This window comes from Anolis carolinensis, chromosome 6 (assembly GCF_035594765.1).
Source record: "Anolis carolinensis isolate JA03-04 chromosome 6, rAnoCar3.1.pri, whole genome shotgun sequence".
In the NCBI taxonomy this organism is placed as follows: domain Eukaryota; kingdom Metazoa; phylum Chordata; class Lepidosauria; order Squamata; family Dactyloidae; genus Anolis; species Anolis carolinensis.
Genome location: NC_085846.1, coordinates 6,633,610 through 6,654,052, shown reverse-complemented (window position 1 = coordinate 6,654,052; position 20,443 = coordinate 6,633,610). Strand labels below are relative to the sequence as shown.

General features: G+C 42.2%; 1 protein-coding gene across 1 annotated transcript; it reads right to left on the bottom strand.

The window, feature by feature from the left end:
- Position 1: 1 nt before the first annotated feature.
- On the bottom strand, positions 2-19,240 carry LOC100558037 (hydroperoxide isomerase ALOXE3). The gene is made up of 14 exons (XM_008119581.3): positions 18,518-19,240; positions 14,708-14,912; positions 13,004-13,085; positions 12,286-12,408; positions 10,663-10,766; positions 8,867-9,039; positions 8,195-8,338; positions 7,772-7,975; positions 6,538-6,624; positions 5,576-5,745; positions 4,779-4,900; positions 3,313-3,413; positions 2,528-2,698; positions 2-1,579 (listed from the first exon to the last, which is right to left on the bottom strand). The coding sequence occupies exons 1-14, from the start codon at positions 18,665-18,667 to the stop codon at positions 1,385-1,387; spliced, it is 2,031 nt and encodes a 676-aa protein (XP_008117788.2). The 5' UTR covers positions 18,668-19,240; the 3' UTR covers positions 2-1,384.
- Positions 19,241-20,443: the final 1,203 nt, after the last annotated feature.

Below are 20,443 nucleotides of genomic sequence, written 5' to 3'. Positions count from 1 at the left end.
ATTAATATTTATCATATATTTATTTGTGGTCTCTTAGTAAGCTATAAATCTTTTGGGGGCAGAGGGTTACCATGGGCTGACAACAAGATGACACATTAAAAGACTCAGAAAGTTTTATTTTCCTCACACCCACTTCATCAGATGATTTGTGTATTAGACTTGATCCACTCACATTGCAAATCTTCAGCTAAGATCCGGACATATTGTCTGCTTGATTCCTATAGTGAAGAAAAGAACGAAAATCTCCCCTCCCAACTCTCCTCTGTTTGTCCCAATTTTTCAAGGGCTTTTAGGATATCCCAGTTTCTCAGTTCCTTCCACTTTCCCCATCATCCACAGCTTCTGTGAAAAGTACAGAAGTTGGTGTTCCTTAAATAACTTAGGAAGGAGGAGAGGAAAAGGTGAAGTGCTGCATTCCCTCAATTTAGTACCTAATTTCCAAGCTTTGTTTGCTTAAAATAATACTTTTTTGCACATTTCCTCAGGAATAACCTTAGTCCTTTGGTTGCCTGGAAGCACTGCTTTGATAGTATCCTGGTTTTTACTTGTGAAATGTTAGAAACCATGTTGATGTAGGTTAATCTTGGGACAATACAAGCTTTATGATTTTTTGATTATCCTAATGCATATTTTTTAAAATCTCCGTAAAGTGCATTGCTGATAGGACCAAAAATAGCCCTGTAGCCTTGCTAACCTGGTGTAATTTAGTCCAAAGATTCAATGTGCAATAAAAACCCATGAGCCCCAGTTATCTCCTTGTTGGGGTTCCTGGACATTAAAAGAAAACCAGTTTTCACTTGTCCAACTATTTTGAATATTGTGTTGTTGAAGACTTTCATGGCTGGAATCACTGGGTTGCTGTGAGTTTTTCGAACTGTATAGCCATGATCCAGAAGCATTCTCTCCTGTCATTTCGCCCACATCTATGGCAGGCATCCTCAGAGGCTGTGATTCTACATAACAGACATCCTATGTCAATTATGATACAATACTCATATCCATGGAACCTATATGGTTACATTTACCCACTTCTGGAAAAATATGCCATCTCTAGGCATTCTCAAGGTTTTCCGGGACAATCCTGTGGTATTTTGGGGGCAGAAGTCCTTCATTTCAATAGGGTTCACTAGTACTCATGTGTTTGCATATTCACATTAATTCCAGGAAAGTATCTCCAGTGGATACAGAAGTCACACTGTATATAGAGTCAAATCCTTGGTGACACCTGCTGCTAAGGGATTTCCTCATCCCACAGTCTGATTCTGATATCTACCTTTTCTTGGCAAATCATGTCCATTAAATGTATGCAAAAAAATCACATAAATAAGATGCAGAAACCAAGAGACTGGATACGCAGCTATTGGAGGAGATTTCCCCCTCCGGCTTAGATGGAGACGCTGTTCTCGATCTCTGGGGGATACAGATACTTGTAGGCGAGAGGGACCTCCATGTTGGCCACAGACTTGTTCCTCTCCTCAATTTTCTTGGAAATCTTCCCTAGTTCTTCTTGGAAAGCAAGAATGAGCCTTTTGGGTTCTTCTTCTGTGAAATGCTCATCCGGGTACTTGCCCAGCGGGATCTAATTTCGAAAAGAATGGAGAACAAAATAGACAAATTGGACAAGCTAAAACAACATTTAAAAAGGTAAAGGTAATGGTTTCCCCTGACATTAAGTCCAGTCAAGTCTGACTCTGGGGTTGGTGCTCATCTCCATTTCTAAGCCAAAGAGCCAGCATTGTCCGTAGACACCTCCAAGGTCATGTGGCCGGCATGACTGCATGGAGCGCCGTTACTTTCCCACCGGAGCAGTACCTATTGATCTACTCACATTGCTAGGTTGGCAGGAGCTGGAGCTAACAGTGGGCGCTCATTCCACTCCCGGGATTTGAACCTGAGATCTTTTAGTCTGCAAGTTCAGCAGCTCAGTGCTTTTACACACTTTGCCACCGGGAACAACGTAGGACAAGCTAAAAAATTACGTTTATCTAACTCAGTGGTTCTCAATTTGTGGGTCCCCAGGTATTTTGGTCTACAATTCCCAGAAATCCCAACCAGTTTGCCAGATGTTAGGATTTCTGGGAGTTGAAGGCCAAAGCATCTGGGGACCCACAGGTTGAGAACTACTTCTCTAACTTGTTACTCTCAAGCCACCTCAATAGAGCAGAGTTCAAGGGCTTTGGGTCAATTCACCTTTTTTCCTCTGTCTATAGGTCCAAAAATGAGCCCTTAAGAGGACTTCTCCAATTCATGCCAGTCCTGGCCTTCCTGCATTGAAGAGATCAGCCCTCCTGATAAAATGCAATGCTGATATACAAGGAAAAACATGCTTTAAACTAATTAGAAATATCTGTAATGTGCAATCCATGGTTATGGGGAAATTATCCACGGTCTTCTAATGCCTACTTGCCCCCCATAAGTTTGAACTTTCCTTTCATGCTGTCTGGAGGTGGGCTTTGTTGTATAAAAAAGTGAGCCATCCTTTCAAAAAGGAACTTTTCCTAGCCGTTGATCATCTTTGGGCACTTACCACGTCTCCCTGAGGGGCGCTGAGAAGCCAAATGGCACTCAATATGACGGCTGTGGTGTTGATCTCTGGGATGGTGTCTTTATAGTTCTGCAAGTTCGCTGTGCCTTTGGTGGTTGGAGGCGGTTTCCTCATCGAAGGCGGGAAGTTGGGCATCCAGGCGCCAAAATGAAACTGGGTTGTAGAAAAGAAAAATCCAAATATTAAGAACACGACATAGAGTTTTGGAGGGGTTTTTTTAGCCGTTACTATATTGGTTCAAAAAGAACTTTTTTGCTGGTCTTTTATCCTTTTTTAAAGCTATGTTTGACATTGTTTTAAGTTTTTTTAAATAACATAATTATCTTTGAAGACTGACTTTCTAAAACCAGATTGGACCCATTTTAATTTGTCACCCCCAAACTTAGGAAACATAAACATAAACAAAATGGGCCAAGTCTGTGACAAATATAAGTTGGTCGAAGGCTTTCATTGCTGGAATTACTGGGTTGCTGTGAGTTTTTTGAGATGTAGGGCCATGTTCCAGTAGCATTCTCTCCTGACGTTTTGCCTGCAGCTGTGACCGGTATCTTCAGAGTTTCTGTTACTAGTGAGAGGCAAGTGGGTGTAAAGCTGACAGTTGAGAGCTCACCGTGATTCTCGGCTTCAAACTGAGATGTGGGAATGGTTTCTAGAAACTTGTCAGCACCTTCTCCATATTCCATCTCCCAGGATGCTCACAAGTTTCTGGAAAACAGCCCAGGCACTGTTTTAGCAAACAACGTGAACAAGGATGCCCTTCCTCCTACCTGCCCACTATTGACGGCTGCATGCTGAGCCGAACAGGTATAAACCACCATCGTCAGGAACTTTTTCAGCTCTTCCACGGAAGAGAAGGAAGAAGGGATGCCTGGAAAAGGAAGAAAAAGTTGAAAATTGTGGTAGACATCAAGCGGTGAGATATCTATAAAGGATCACAAGGTTGTCAATGCAGGACCTAAGTACACACCTTGGTTTGTCTCATGTCTATAGACCAGGGGTCCTCAAACTTTTAAAGCAGAGGGCTGATCCACAATCCTTCAGACTGTTGAGGGGCCAAATTATCATTTGGGGGGAAAAACGAACAAATTCCTATGCACACTGCACATGTCTTATTTGTAGTGCAAAACAACAACAACAACAATGAAAACAATTGTAACCAACATAAACCTATCAGGATTTCAATGGGAAGTGTGGTCCTGCTTCTGGCCAATGAGATAGTCAAGTTAATTAGGATTGTTGTTGTTGTTGTGTGCCTTCAAGTCATTTCAGACTTTGGGCGAGCCTAAGTCCAAAATTATTTATTTATTCATTTACTACATTTATTTACTACATTTATATCCCACCCTTTTCACCCTGAAGGGAACTCAGAGCAGCTGTATGTACATACAATATATTATATTTTTAGCATAGCACAATATTAGCATTATATATTACTATATTGAACTATACCACTATACTGTAATAATATATGTAATATAATTAATATTATTATATGGTATTATTATTAGTATTATATTGTATAAAATGACAATATTATTATCAATATCTTTTGTATATACAATATATTATATTATTAAAACTGATATAAAATATTATATTATAAATGAGGGCGGGGGCCAGGTAAATGACCTTGGAGGGCCGCATCCGGTCCCCGGACCTTAGTTTGGGGACCCCTGATATAGACGATCAATATCCATTGCATTAGTCATATTTGATACATATCCCATTCCATATTATATTAATTACCTTTTTTTAAAGTGTCTAGTCCTCAATTCATAAAGACCAGTTTTGCACAATAAAGGTTCTCTTAATGCCTCTCCACCTTCTGGGCTTCCAAGTGTCAATCAGCAATTGTATATCCATTCCCCCATGGCCCATCATCCCCACTTCCACATCATTGCCAATGACAATTCCCATACAGATCCCATTTCCACAGGGCTTAGACTTAAATGAACAATATTAATATTCCTGGTGAGTTTTGTGACTCTTTAAATAAAGGATTCAGTTGTTTTGATAATGTGAATACTATAGTTTAATTCCATATAGATATTTGGAATTTTTGTATGTTTTTAAGTCATTCATTTTCATAAAACTGTATGTCAGCTTAAATCACTATATTTGGAGACAGTAGAATATAAGCATAACAACAACACAAGCAACAGGCAGGCTTGTTTATTAATCAAGATGCTTAGCCTATGTTCGTCTCATTGCTATTGGAAGTTGGTAGCCCTACCAGAAGCCTTTTGGGACAGGAAGGCTTTCTCAAAGACCTCCTCCATCCACTTCTGCAGCTCAGAATCTTCCTGCACAGAGTGATCGTTTGGATAATACAAATGGATTATTCCAGAGACAAAGCTAAAAGAAGAGGAGACAAAAGAGAAAGACAGTCAGGATGGAGTCCACCAGCATTCTTTGGTCTTGCACATGGTTGGGGTGCTAGGCAGTTGCATTTGGTCTATGCTTTTAAATGAGTAAACCACATCTATGCCTCTGAGACCAATATGGGGACCAGAGCCAGACCTTGAGATGGTTCTCCATTTTGGACTACAGCTCCCAGCATCCCCCAACAAACATAGGTAAAACAAAACCACTTAAACTGGGTAGATATGTGGATAGCTTAGAATTCCTTTTCTGTTTACAAGTCCCAGTGTCCCCAGCCAGCAACTTCAAGGCCAAACAATCTAATTTTCATTTCCTGGGCTAACGTCAGCATCATCAGAACCATAACCTAGAAAAGTTCCTTTTTCAATTACAACTCCTAATATCCCCAGTCAATACAGACAAGACCAAACAACCTAAGTTGTCCAATGTGGTTGTTCATGACATATTGGCAGTTGCAGCCCCAAATGAAGGCACTTTCCCATTTCTACAAGATTTCACCACCATTCAAAGTCAGATCCTGGAAAATGAACAGATGTGGCTCCAAGACCCATGAGGTGCAACACACTTAGAAGCAATGAGTCCCAATTGTGGAAGAAACCAAGATACAAACAAATAGTATGACAGCCACCACAACTGTACCCAGCTGACCTCTCCACGGCTGCCCAGATCTTCAGGCCATCTTCTTTGTAGAAGTAATGGGGTAATGAGGACACCCCACGAGCCTCCAGGTCTTCCGGAAGGCAGAGCGAAGAGAAGGTCAAGGCTCTGGTTCCTTTTTGCAGCACTTTCACCAATCCCTCATAACTGACACCAGTTGCCTAGAAAGGGGTGGTGGAGCAAGAAAGCATCAAAACATGTCTAGTGTTGCTCTTTGCAGACAAAAGTTTGCATTTTTTCAAATGCAGCATTCTTTCATCTTCAACTACGGGTTTGCAAAATCTCTTTATGAATTAAAACCCAGCACAATCAATAGCAACTCCTTGGAGATCTCAGATCAGAACTACACACATGAACTTGACAGTCTGTTTCGTCTCAGGAATCCTGTATTTTAGGGAAGCACACTTGGGTTCTCTAGCAAAGAACTGTTTTGTCCTTCTCCAAATTACAAAAGGCAGGTAAATGTTGGATCTGATAAAGATAGGGATGGATTTTAGAGAGATAAGGTTTGGATTTGACAGAGACAGAGTTGGATTTGACAGACAGTAGATTTGGATTTTGCAGAAGTATGTTTAGAAGGATAGGAGAAGAGATTGTGGACTTAAGGAACTGGGATTGATTGAGAATTCAAGTGTCTCAGCAAACTTCCACTTGTTTGTGTCCACTTGTTTATTACTATTTCAGTGCATATTAAGTTTGGCGGAGGCTGCTCACAATAACCACCTCTAATCTACCACAGCAACACAGGCACAGGTCCATACATGAGAGCTCACCAAGGGCATACATTCCCAATCCAGGAAGGATTATGTAGGGAAGAAGTTACTGAATTTCAAGGGTTGGACCTATGGGGATCTCCTGGAAAGGGATCTGTCACAGCAAGATTCCACAGGATTGCACCATGGATTTTAAAGCTTGGATGGACTTGATGAAGGAGAAAATCTAGAAAAAATTACCTTATCGAAGACACCCCCCTTAGAAATGAGACGTTCCCGGGCCAATGCATTGATGTGAAGGGTATAACGCGTGTGAGGAATCAGGAGCTGTGGAAGCAGAAAGCAAGAAACAATGTAATTCCCATGGTTCCATCTACTGGAGGCCTCTGTCTGGTTTGACCAAAATCTGCCACAAAATCCCTATAGAAAGTCTTACAAAATGTAGGATTTCTGTACAATGGGCCCTCTGTATCCATGGGGAATTAGTTCCAGTCTTTATATTTATTGATGTCTATTTTGAATGATTTCAGAGTTAGCATACTGTATTTATTTATTTATTTATTTATTTATTTATTTATTTATTTATTTATTTATTTATTTATTTTATTTACAGTATTTCTATTCCACCCTTCTTTCTCACCCCGAAGGGGACTCAGGGCGACTCACAATGTACATATACATGGCAAACATTCAATGCCATATGAACATAGAGACAGAGACAAAGACAGAGACACCAAGGCAATTTAACCTTCTCCAGCTTTCAGCTTGATTCCAGCCACAGGGGGAGCAGCTGCTTCATTATCCACTGTGACGCTGAGTCCTTGGATACTTCCTCAAATGCTGCTGAGTGATTTTTATGGTGTTGCAAATTAGTTAAATTAGCCTCCCCACATAAATGGTACCTAAATTTCCTACTTGATAGATTTTTTTTTCATGTCAGGAGCAACTTGAGTCACTTTTGGTGTGAGAGAATTGGCTATCTGCAAGGACGTTGCCCAGAGGACACCTGGATGTTTTGATGTTTTCACCATCCTTGTGGGAAGCTGCTCTCATGCCACCGCATGGAGCTGGAGCTGATAGAGGGAGCTCATCCGCGCTCTCCCCGCGCTCTCTCTCACAAGGCTTTAACCCACTACGCCACCAGGGGCTCACTTGATAGATGCAACTATCTTTCGGGTTGCTTAGGTCAACAATGAGCAGGGCTATTTTTTATTTTAATTGTCGGGTGCTCACTCCCACACGGGCTGGCCTCGAACTCATGACCTCTTGGTCAGAGTGATTTATTGCAGCTGGCTACTAATGAGTCTGCACCACAGTGACCTGAGAGTTGGACTAGGACTCTGGGAAACCAGGGTTCAAATTCCCACTTGGTCAAAGTTGAGCACTTCCAACATTCCCCACTCATGACCGGTCTTGACTCGGAAGTGACCAGGATGTAGATGTTAGCATTAAAAGACTGAGTAGTCAGCTTTACCTTGTAAAGCGGATGACACATGGGCAACTGGCGGATGGTGGCCATGGTGAAGACTTCAGCCAGCAGGTGCGTCTGGAGCAGATGTGTGAGACCTTGATGGGCGTAGAAGTCAGCATTGCGCACCCAGGTTTTGGCCAGGATCCAATCCCATTCGGAGTCACTTGGCAGGAAGATGGGCGACTCTGGACCTGGGGTCTGGCTGAGCTACACAAGTAGAAGGAGAAGGTGGTATTACATGGGACCTAGGATTCTTGTTATGCTAAAACAGGACAGACGGAGACAGGATGTGAAGTCTGGAAGATAAAATCAGAATCTGCTACTCAGCATAAAAAATTGCCATAATATCTGAGGGATGTTAAATGGTAGGACTGCAGATGTAGGGACTCTATGTTTCTAGGATTCCCCACCTGGAAAATGTAGTACCTGAATGGCCAAGGGCATGAGATGATTTTGCGCAGAGAGGTGCAACAGGCACAACGGGGCAGCGATGTACTGCTGGCGTCCATTATTGAGTCCAGCCGGGACCCCATCCAAGATCTGGTAGTCAACAATGAAGATGTTGCCTTTCTGTGTGAAGAAGAAAGACAGAAACTCTGAACAAAGGAGGAAGTCAAGAGTTTAGTAGCAATTGCTAACACCAGTGGCCATCTTTCCTTATCTGAAGAGATTTCTAGAACTTTTTTGGACTAACACCCCCTAAAATCCTCAAATAGCATGGCCATTCTCTGATACTTTCCAGATGAGATTTGCAATGTGTGTGACCAAGGAAAGTCAAAGTGTGGTCAAGATGGCAAATATTATTAAAGGACAAACTAGGAGAGCTCACTTCCAATCAGTTAATGGAGTGCAAACTAAATTCACACCTTGAACTCAGTTTGCAACAACTGAAGGAACCGAAGAACAAAGATAAAAGGTGGAAGTAGACAAGAGAGTCCAGAAGGTTAATGGGGCAGTCCTTACCAAGCTGGCACAGTTGGAGACTATGGCATGGAGACTAGGTGGATTCAAGAGTGTACATTATAACTTCCTCACATACTGAGTTGCTCTTAGGAATGACAGTCTTCCAGACCACCTAATGCCTGCTTCCCTTCATACCTCCAGCTCTTTCTCCAGCGTAGTATCATCTCCAAGGGACTTGGCCACCATCTCCTGGGTCACAGGGAAATTCGGAGGGATCTCAGTGCATCTCCGGATCATTTTTGGGTTCACTCCATTCAGGAACTGGTACCCAAAGAAGGCATCTTCTTTCCAGTGCTCAGTGACGTATTCTATAATGGGGGAGGTCAAGGATTGAGTAGGTCTAATCCCAGCTAAAATAGATCCACTGAATTGTGACTCAACTTGTGAATAACACCTGAGAATTCAATGTCTGGAGACTAACAAAAGATTTAGGGTTGTTGTATGTCTTTCGGGCTGTGTGGCCATGTTCCAGAAGCATTCTCTCCTGACGTTTCGCCCACATCTATGGCAGGCATCCTCAGAGGTTGTGAGGTATGGAGAAAACTAAGCAAAGAGGTTAATATATATCTGTGGAAAGTCTAGGGTGAGAGAGGTCAGTGTGAATGTTGTGTAGTTAATCACTTTAATTAGCATTGAAAAGCTTATCTGCTGTCTTCTTCCTGCCTCTGGGGCATCCTTTGTTTAGAGTCGTTAACTGCCTTAGGTTGATTCATGTCTGGAAATCCTCTGTTTTCAGAGTATTGCTTTTTATTTACTGTTCTGATTTTTGAGTTTTTTTAATACTGGTAGTCAGATTTTGTTCATTTTCATGGTTTCTTCCTTTCTGTTGAAGTTGTCCACATGCTTGTGGATTTCAATGGCTTCTCTGTGTAGTCTGACATGATAGTTGTTAGAATGGTCCAGCATTTTGGTGTTCTCAAATAGTATTCTGTGTCCAGGCTGGTTCATCAAATGCTCTGCTATGGCTGATTTCTCTGGTTGAATTAGTCTGCAGTGCCTTTCATGTTCTTTGACTCTTGTTTGGGCGCTGCGTTTGGTGGTCCCTATGTAGACTTGTCCACAGCTGCATGGTATCCGGTAGACTCCTGCAGAAGAGAGAGGATCCCTCTTGTCCTTCGCTGACCGTAGCATTTGTTGGATTTTCTTCGTGGGTCTGTAGATAGATCCACCCAGAGCAAAGGTGTTCTTACCATACATCAAGGGAACTACTGACCGCATAGGGAAGCTGATGAAGAAGCACAACCTACAAACTATCTACACAAAGGATGCCCCAGAGGCAGGAAGAAGACAGCAGATAAGCTTTTCAATGCTAATTAAAGTGATTAACTACACAACATTCACACTGACCTCTCTCACCCTAGACTTTCCACAGATATATATTAACCTCTTTGCTTAGTTTTCTCCATACCTCACAACCTCTGAGGATGCCTGCCATAGATGTGGGCAAAATGTCAGGAGAGAATGCTTCTGGAACATGGCCACACAGCCCGAAAGACATACAACAACCCTGTGATCCTGGCCATGAAAGCCTTCGACAACACACAAAAGATTTAGGTCTCAGTGATTGGGGACCAAATTCTACGTCAACCTTTCTAGAACTGAAGAAGGAACCCAGAATTGTTTACTTTAGTGGAATTGCACCAAATAATTTTGAGTCCCATTTGCAATGGGTTGCTTCCTGTCATTAAATCAAAATGAGGCTGTAGACTAAGATTTGAGAGAGACTCTCCCAGGTATCTGATTTTGCTCTAGGTGTTAAAATTGAGACCAAGAAGATGTTGCTTCCAGTAAGTCTCTTCTTTTAATCAAAACCATCTGGTGGGAAAATGGGACATAAGACCTTTTCAGTGGCAGCTAAAGTTGCCTGCTGAGATATTCTGCCAGTTGTCATTACAAAAAGTAAAAATCCCAAAAACTGGATTTCATCTTACCTGATATATCTGACTTGTTGAACCAGAAAACCTTCTTGATGTCCTCCAGGTCCTTCCAGGATTCTTGGCTATCGGAATAGCCTCTCAGCTTGAGCTCTATCTTCCTAAGGATTGCAGAAAAGGATAACATTGTTGAGATGGTCAGAGATGACTGTGAGTGGGGTGCATGGGGCACTCCCTACTTATTCCCAACTCCATTGGCTGGAGGCCTAGGGATAGAGCTCCTCCCAGGCCACATGATAAGTTCACTCCTGCTTCTCAGAGAAGGGTAAATATCTCACAAAATTACAATCTCACTGAAGTTTCTAGCATTACAGAGTGAGACCATTCTCCATATCAAGAATTTTTCTATTTGTTGCATTTGCATTACCTTGGTAACTTTGCTGGAAATATATTTCTAAACACCAAAGAAAAGCTAAAGCTGTAATGAAAGAGGCATATCAAGTTCAAATGCCAACCTGTGCGAAATCGCCAGGTACCCAGCATCAAAGATAACATGCTAATTACACCAGCTGGTGTGTCTGTTCATGCTGAACGTTGCTAAATTCAAGAAATTCTTCACGCCAACCAGACTTAATCTTCTGCCATCAGCAGGGCAGATGTTGAAATAGCACCTTATCTAGAGTAGGTATCGCCATAAGGTCTATAAATAGCAGGAATTGATGTTTTGTTGTTGTATGCTTCATGCTGTTTTCAACTTATGGTGAATTCAAGGTGATCAGGAATTTCTCAGCAAGTCTTATTCAGACAAGATTTGCCCTTGCTTTCCTCTGAGGCTAAAAAGGTGTGACCAGCCCAGTGAAGTCTCGTGGTAGAACAAGGATTAGATGCCTGGTCTTCAAAACCCCTAGTCCAAACCTCAAACTACGGTTAGTCTTGCCAGCCTTCCACATTTCCAGAATTAACTTTTGAGATTATGATTATTTGTGAATTAAATATGTTCTCTCTAGGAATATTTAGGTCCTCCAAGGCGACTGCAGTCATTCTGGAAGACCTAGAGATCCTTAGACAGAATACCTTTCCACCAGAGAGAACACTACTCTAGGAATCCCTAGGTACTCCATTGTGGTTTTATGTTCAATTTCTAGAAGCTAACCATAGAATTTCCCTGGAGGCCCTAAAGATACCTAGAGAAGTATTTCCAGTGAAGATTGATCATGGAATTGCCATGGATTCCTAGAAAAGTGTTTGATCAAAAGATAAATAGCATGGTTTTTAAAAATTTAATTTCCCCTCATTTTTGTAGGGGTTTTTATCTATTTTCATAGCGGTCCTGAGTTTGTGACCCCAGTGGAAGTGGAAGTCCTAAAATATGTTGCCATTTCTAGAGAGACACACACAGCTCTTCCACATACTCATATAACCCAGAATATTAAGGCAGAAAATCCCACAATATCTGCTTTGAACTGGGTTATCTGAGTCTACACTGCCATATATTCCGGTTCAAAGCAAAAAATATGGGATTTTATTCAGCTGTATAGAAGGGACCACAGTTATAACTCCTACTATGCAGCAATTTCCAGATTGATGTGATGAATCCTTATAGTTAAAATAGTTACTACAATAAAGTAAATAGAATAATCTTCCTCAAATACTCCCTCGTCTCCTTCCCATGAAACTCACTTGCTTTTAGAGCGTTCAGCAAAAAGGACGGCTTTGGTGACAGAAAATTTAACATCGCTTTCTAGCTCCTCCATGGATGAAGCGTCCAGACAGAAGGGGACACCCTTGGCGAAGATCTTCCACCTGTACGGAGGGAAAGGAATCAAAATCGTCTAGATCTGGAATGTCTTCTTCTGGGCTAATGTAGACCACACTCCACCAAACAATTCTGCGATCCCTCTTTTACTTCTATTTCAGGGAGTCGACAAATTAGCCATATCATTATTAGGGACCTTCAAAGCACCCAAAGGTTTCTGCAAGCCTTCTACAAGTCTAGAGAGCAAAAATTGCTTAAAATTACATTTGTTAGGAAAAACATGAGCTGAAACATGGAACACATTTTTGTGCAGAAAAATGGGACAATGTTTTGCAGCCATGTGTAGAACTTAGATAGGGCAAGAATACTACTGGGATTTAAAGACACAGGACCATAAAACTGACAGGTTTTTCGTATTTCTACTCGCTGAAGGTTGCTGTGAATATGGGATCACACCTAACATTTGGGGACAAAGAAGCAATGGCTCATCAGATACTAAGACATGCATAGAGATTGGTAAGTTGGTTCCTAGGTTGGAATGGAAATTAGAAATCAACAGAAACATGAAGTTCTTTATCTGATGCAACACCTGGATATGCTTTTTAGCTGGCACACAATGCACCATCTGATAGCCTCACTTACTCGTAATGAGACTGCCTCTTCTGAACCTCCTTTATCCGGAACTCTTTGAGTAAAGGTAGAGTATCCATGGCAGGTGTTTTTGCTGGTGGAACAAACACACACAAAACATTTATTAGGAGATAAGCTCCACGATTGATAAGAGCTAATATTATATGGAATCTGAGCCCTTGCACCCAAAACGTGGCACCAAAAGCTGACATACACCTGAGTTTAGAAGATAATTTGTTTCAGGGTGATAAATTGATGCAGAAAGTGCACAAAAGCATCACACCTTTTATGAAATAAGATGGAGATTAATTGAATATAAAGATCCCTCTGAATCTCTTTGAGGTCAGGGATGGACAGGTGATTTTTGGTGAGGGTCATGAGTAGAAGCCAGTAGCTGAATCACAACTGAAGGCCTCTCTAGTTCATATTTATTTATTTATTTGTTTGTTTACAGTATTTATATATTTATACATGCCATTAGACATACAACATACAGACAGAGACAGTGACACAGAGGCAATTTAACATATTCCAGCTTCCGACTTCATGAGAGTATGTTCAATTCCGGCCACAGGGGGAGCTGCTGCTTCATCATCCATTGTGACACTGAGTCCTTGATGGAGTACTTCCTCATTCTTCCGCATCCTGGTGGACGTTTTTATGCTGTTGTAAATTAGTTTCATTAGCCTCTCTGCATAAAGCGGTACCTAAATTTCCTATTCAACAGATGCAACTGTCTTTCGGGTTGCTTAGGTCAACAACGAGCTAGGCTATTTAACAGTCAGGCATTCAATCCGACCCAGGCTGGCTTTGAACTCATGACCTCTCGGTCAGTAGTGATTTATTGCAGCTGGCTACTAACCAACTTACCACAGCCCGGCCCAACGTCATACTTTGTTCAGTGGATGCTTCCAGCAAGCCCATAAGCAAGGCCTAGCACCTATCCAATCATCCTCCCCAACAATTATTAATACTGAAAAGCAAGACAACATCCAGGAGTATCACTGATTTTGTTCTAACGCTGCAAGAATAATTTACAAAGTTTTCTCCCTGCTTAGCAGGATGACAAGTATTTATGCTTGTTTGGGATCCTTTATGCAAAAAATATGTTTATGCAAAAGCAAATGCGCACAGCCTCTTGTCATCCTGCCAAGTGGGGAGACAACTTTTAAAGAACTCCCATCTTTTCTCCCCAGGAGAATTGGGATTCCTCTTCTTCAGAAGAGGAAGGGAAGCAAGAAAGTGTTCATGAATCAGGGTGAGTTGGAATCTGAGGAGGAGATTTTGCAAGTACCCACATTTCAGGAGAAGTGAAAAGAAACAGAGCAGAGACATCGCTCAGCTAGAATAGCTGTCAGAAGTGCAGCTGAGTAGTTAGGAACCTCCCTAGCAGCTGTGAGGGGACTCAGGGCTATAAAGCAGAAGCAGGTGCAGCCAGCTCTTGCTGGTAACAAACTGACTCTTCGCTCACCTTGTGCCTGCTTCAAGTCTGCATCTGGGAAACTGCTGTTTCTTTGTCTGAAGTAAAACTGCTATTTGATTTGGGAATTTAACAGACACTAAGAACTGTGTTTACCCTAAGACTTCCTTGCTTCCTTTTGTATTATTCTACAGCGTGTGCTGTACTTTAGGCTTTGCTGAAGTAAAGCAGTTTTCATTGACTTACCACAGTGTTTTAAGGCTGTTCTTGAAAGACAAAACAGGACAATTACTTACCAGTTCCCTCCCTCAGCTCCAAAGTCTGGCACCCTTCCATCCACCGGTAGCAAGGAAAACTGTAGACCACCCCTTTCGGGGATGTGACGGTGATAAAATTGCAGTACCAGTTTGTGGGGACGAGGTGGACTGTGCATTCTTTGTGAAGACGGAGGAGCACAATCTCTCCCAGGTTGTGGTCGCAGGAAACTTTGTAATCACTCACCTGGAACAGAAAAGTCAGAGGATTAATGGAGGCATCCGTAGAGCAGAGCGTGGAAGTCACTAAAGCAGGCATGGGCAAACTTTTCCATTCTTGAGTTGGGAGTATAGTAACTGCTTTGGGAGACGGTGATCGGGCATTCAGACAACGTGACAGTTCAGCCAAGTTGATGTCGTAGGAACATTGCTTCAATGCTGGTTGTCTTTGCTTCTTCCAGCACGCTGACATTTGTCCGCCTGTCTTTCCAAGAAAGTTGCAGGATTTTTTGGAGGCAATGCTGGTAGAACCGTTCCAGGAGTTGGGTATGACGTCTGTAGACAGTCCACATTTCGCTGGGATATAACAGGGTTGGAAGGACAATAACTTTATAAACAAGTACCTTGGTCTCCCTACGGACATCCCAATCCTCAAACACTCCCTGCTTCATTCAGAAAAATGCTGCGCTTGCAGAGCTCAGGCATTGTATTTTTGTGTCAATGTTGACATTTGTGGAGAGGTGGCTGCCAAGGTAGCAGAAATGGTCAACATTTTCTAACATTACACCATTAAGTTGTATTTCTGGCATTGCAGAGAGATTGGCTGGTGCCTGCTGGAAGAGCACTTTGGTTTTCTCAATGTTCATTGAGAGGCTGAGCTTCTTGTATGCATCTGCAAAGGTGTTTACTGATCAATGCCCCTACTATCACCACATCACTAGCTTGATCTGATGGTTTCAAGGGTTGGGTTAAATTTCTAGGAAACCAGAGTTCAAACTCATGCTCAGTCCATTGGGTGACCATGGGTAAGTCACTCTCTCTCTCAGGCCCATTCCACACTGCCAAATAAAATCCAGATTATCTGCTTTAGACTGGATTATATGGCAGTGTAGACTCATATAATCCAGTTCAAAGTCAACAATGTCTTTAATAATCTGGATTGTATGGCAGTTTAGAAGGGGCCTGGAAGAGAGAGTAGTCACCCAATGGGCTTCAATCTTAGGAGAAGGCAGTGGCCAACCTCTTCTGAAGGAATCTTGCCAAGAACATCCTAAAATAAGGCTATTATATGTGAAAATCAACACAAAAGCATGCAACTGGTTTCATGTTTTAAAGATTCTTATCAATCCTGCACTAACTTGGGAAGTGCTGAAAGTTCTTGAACAAGTACCATCAGCACACAATCATGCCGAGAGAAATCCCATTTGCAACAGAAACAGTAACAGATAATGTGCAGTTAATGCAGGAAGGAGGATGTTTCACAACCTGAGGTATTCTTCATGCAACCTGGTACCAGGAACCACAGTTTTAGCAATAGCAAAACAATGAACATTCTTAGTTACACAAACCAAACCCATTTGTGTGGCTTTTGGGAAGGAAATGGCTGGCGAATATTGTCAAGAATCCCAGAAAGAGTGATGGAGGAAACGGATGTAGTTGGAGGAGGGGAAAACACCAGAGGAACCGACAGGAAGGAATAAAAAGCAGTTGAGAGCTCGTATTGTCATAGCTGTCTGATTGGCCATGACCTCCCCACCCAACCCTCCAAAAAGCTATCTTTTCAGCCAGGCATCACCCAGTTGAAGGATTTTTGAAGCATTACAACTCAGATCATTGGCAATGGATACTCGCAGAACACTCCTGGGTAAGGTTGTATTAACAGTATTCTAGCCATAGGTTTGTTTGGATTGCGCCTCCCATCAGCCCCAAACAAAACAACTGTTGGGTTATGTATGGGAGCCACAGTCTGAAAGAAACCTGACCCAAAACATGGTTAGACTAACAGTTGGGGAATCTCAAGCAATAAATGATTTCTGGAAATAAGGTTCAGTTATGGTTGAAATGATTTTTAAAAAATTATTCCCTCATTCCCCCAAATCATTGAAAAACCTGTTTCTGAAGCATCAAGAAACCCAGAAAAGAAGACACCTGAACTGTGAATAATTTTCAGTTTGGGACCCATTCTATGCAAAAATTTCATGTAGTCTTTTACTCAGAAAACAGTCTTTTCTATGCAGGAAATGGTAGAGAAATATATTTCTGCACATAAAATAATTTTCTGCACAGAAAAAAAAATCTGCACAGAAAACACTGTTTTTGTGCAAAGATGCAATCTGAAAATTTTTCACAGACTAATGTCCAAACCTCAAATAATCTTTGGAGAAATTGCATTATTTTCAAATGATTTTTCACAGCCAGGAGAAAATTACTCACAGCTTCCTTTGAGAACTATTTTTTTTTTTAAAAAAAAGGGATTAGATTTCTAGATGCAGAACTTTGGGTGGCTCCTTAGAAGTGCAGATGAGAAACAGATCCTGATTCCGATCAGCAGACTTTGTTCATTCACAACAAAGGAATGGAACCCTGAACAGAGGTCCATCTGTCATGGGATGCTGCTTGGTACATTAGGTTGGGATGGAGGATCTAGATTGGAGACTCTATTTAGTTATGCCTGCATAACCAAGCAGGTGGTGTAGAAAATTAATTTTAAATATTGTGTTGGGATAAAAAAAAACTATTTTTTGTGCTCTTGAAGGCTTTCATAGCCGGAATCCCTGGGTTGCTGTGAGTTTTTCGGGCTGTATGGCCATGTTCCAGAAACATTCTCTCCTGAAGTTTCACCCACATCTTTGGCCACATCCTTGATTCAGTGCTAATCAAGGTGGCCAGTTGCAACATTCACCCCTTGCTTCAAACAGACAAGAGTTCTTTCTCCCACCCTGGACATAATTCCACAGATATACAAACCCCACTTGCCTAGTTTCCAACAGAACTCACAACCTCTGATGATGTCTGCCACAGGTGTGGGTGAAACGTCAGGAGAGAATGCTTCTGGAACATGGTCATACAGCCCAAAAAACACACAGCAACCCAAACTCTTTATTGTTTATAGCAGCCTAGTGGTATCATTTGCCTCTCACTTTCTTCTGGCATAATATTATACATCCACAACAATACCAGATGTTTCAAACTGAAGGGAAATGGAGCGGATTGGAATCCAAAGATGTAACACTAAGACAGTAGTTCTCAACATCTAGGTCCCCAGGTATTTTGGCCTACAACTCCCAGATATCCCAGCCAGTTTACCAGCTGTTATGATTTCTGGGAGTTGAAGGCCAAAACATCTGGGGACCCACAGGTTGAGAACCACTGCACTAAGAGGTCTCAAGTTAACTTTGTATAAGGCTGTATCAGAAGTTCCTTACCTTACAGTTTTTACATCAAACTCATTGTAAAGCACACAAAAATGTAAATATGTATTCATTAAGTAAATACGTACATTAATTAACTAAATGTGTATTAATTAGAAATCATCCTTAAGCAAGGAGGCAGACATAATAACACCAAACTTCTTATCATCACATTTTGACATTGAAAGGCAAATGGGGAGACCCATAATAATATCAATCATGGTCATGTCTAGACTTGGAGTCCAAAATACCTGGAGGGCTGAAGTTTGCCCATGCCTGAACTAGAACCTAATTTTTCCAGCATTTCATTTGAGCTCTCAGTCATGCAGGAAACTGACAGATAGAATGGACAGATAATAGAGTAACAGATGTGATAGGCTGTAATGCTCAACAAGGACCAGGTTGCTCTGTGACCCAATGGCCCGCCTTCCCTCCTACTCACCGCTCCAGGATAGAAGTCCAGGCCCCAGTTGTCCAGGGCAGTTTTGGGGCTCTCACCCTTGGTGCCCACCAAGGTGATGGAAATGGAGTCGATGGTGCCTGACTGGAGGAAGTTCCCCGTTGTCACCTGGACGTTGTATGTAACAGTCATACTGCTAGGACTAAGATAACGTTGAGCACCCAAGAAGGAACTGGAATGCTCAGTCTGTCCTACAGCTCCACAATAGGGCTTCTCCCCAGAGGATGGGATTTATAGTGTGCCAGCCTCCAGTAGCCTTAGGGCCCCTCCCCTTCTCCCACAGTGGCCCCTCCCAAGGAAAGAGTGACAGACCACAAACCATGCCATTTCCTTGGTTCCAGAAGCACAAAGGTGAACCTTTGGAGGAAGAGCATTGCAAGCATCCTGAAGAATCTTGCCTGCCTTCCAACTTTCCTGCTTTAGGCATCTTGATTAATTCTCCGAGGTCCCACTTTTCCACTGTATTCAAAACGTCACGGTTTCCATCTTCTCTTCCCAATTTCTTCCCTGTCCTCAACCATATTTCAGCTGATGGAAACTGGACTCAAAGTGTCACATCTGAAATGAATATGGCCTTTTCCAACATGATCATGCAAAAGCAAACTCCCACAGCCTCTTAGCTGATCTTCATGGACCCATTTGTCCACCTTGACCTCACTGTCATGATGTTTGTCCCCACAAAACCTGGCGTTCGTGTCTGAAATGCTGGAGTCTGAGCATTAATTCAGGTTGTGAAACTACCAAGGCACAAGGGACCTGTCAGCCGAGAAGGATGAATCAGCAAGCAAGAGAGAACCGACACAGTTGCGTCATGTCAATTTTCTCGTAATACAGCTTTTCATAAGATTTATGCTGGCTTGTAGCGGTGCAGAATTGCTTCAAGCTAGGGTTTCTTGGAAGCCAACATTGGTTAATTATAGGGTCCCTCTGAAACAATAAAGGAAGCAACAGGGGCATTTCCCATAGAGAAACATGTGCAACCATAGGTGTTCCTCTTTGTCCAGGGGAAAAGTTCAACATGCCATGCCTCTAGGCCTGGCAATATGCCTCAATCAGTTATTTGGAAAGGATCGCCGCTTCTGAGAGCACGTCTTCAATGAATATTTTCCACCACAGTAATGTCCAATGCATCTGATTACCATGGCACACCTCCAGAAGCAAAACCCAGCTCATTGTGACAGGCAAACGGGTTCAGGTTTGGCATGGAACAGCACCAATGTGGGCGATTAGTTTCTCCAAGTTGTCACAACGTCACATAGACCGAGGTTGGGTTCCGCAATATTAGGGTCTAGCCCTCAGTCTCAGAGCCTGGACCCTTTTTTTCCAATTCTCAAGGCAAAGTGGAGGAATCCCGGGGCAAGGATATTGCCTTCCAAAGTGTATGTATGGCATGATGACAGTATGGCAACAGTTTTGGACAGCAATGGCTCGAAGTGACCAATTTAAGGTGGAATCAGGTGTCAAACAGGGATGTGTTATTGCCCCAACCTTATTTTCCACCGTCATCGCTATGATACTTTATCTTGTTGATGGGAAGCTTCCCACCAGAGTGGAAATCATCTGTCGGACAGATGGCAAGCTATTTAACCTCAGCAGACTGAAAGCCAAAACCAAGGTCACTACAACATCTGTTATAGAACTCCAATATGCCGATGATAAGGTAGTCTGTGGCGCATTCAGAAGAAGACCTACAAGCCACTCTAAACACCTTTGCAGAAGCATACGAGAAGCTCGGCGTCTCATTGAACATCGAGAAAACCAAAGTGTTCTTCCAGCAGGCACCAGCCAATCCCTTTGTCATACCAGGAATACAGCTTAATGGTGTAACATTAGAAAACGTTGACAATTTCCACTACCTTGGCAGCCACCTCTCCACAAAAGTCAACATTGACACTGAAATAAGCACAA

Excerpts from the sequence above, each read along its gene's own strand:
- LOC100558037 (XM_008119581.3), bottom strand. The coding sequence starts at position 18,667 with ATGACTGTTACATACAACGTCCAGGTGACAACGGGGAACTTCCTCCAG. Across the intron at positions 9,040-10,662 it reads CAACAAGTCAGATATATCAG|AATACGTCACTGAGCACTGG; the intron begins GTAAGATGAAAT and ends CCCCCATTATAG. Across the intron at positions 2,699-3,312 it reads CAGCCGTCAATAGTGGGCAG|TTTCATTTTGGCGCCTGGAT; the intron begins GTAGGAGGAAGG and ends TCTACAACCCAG.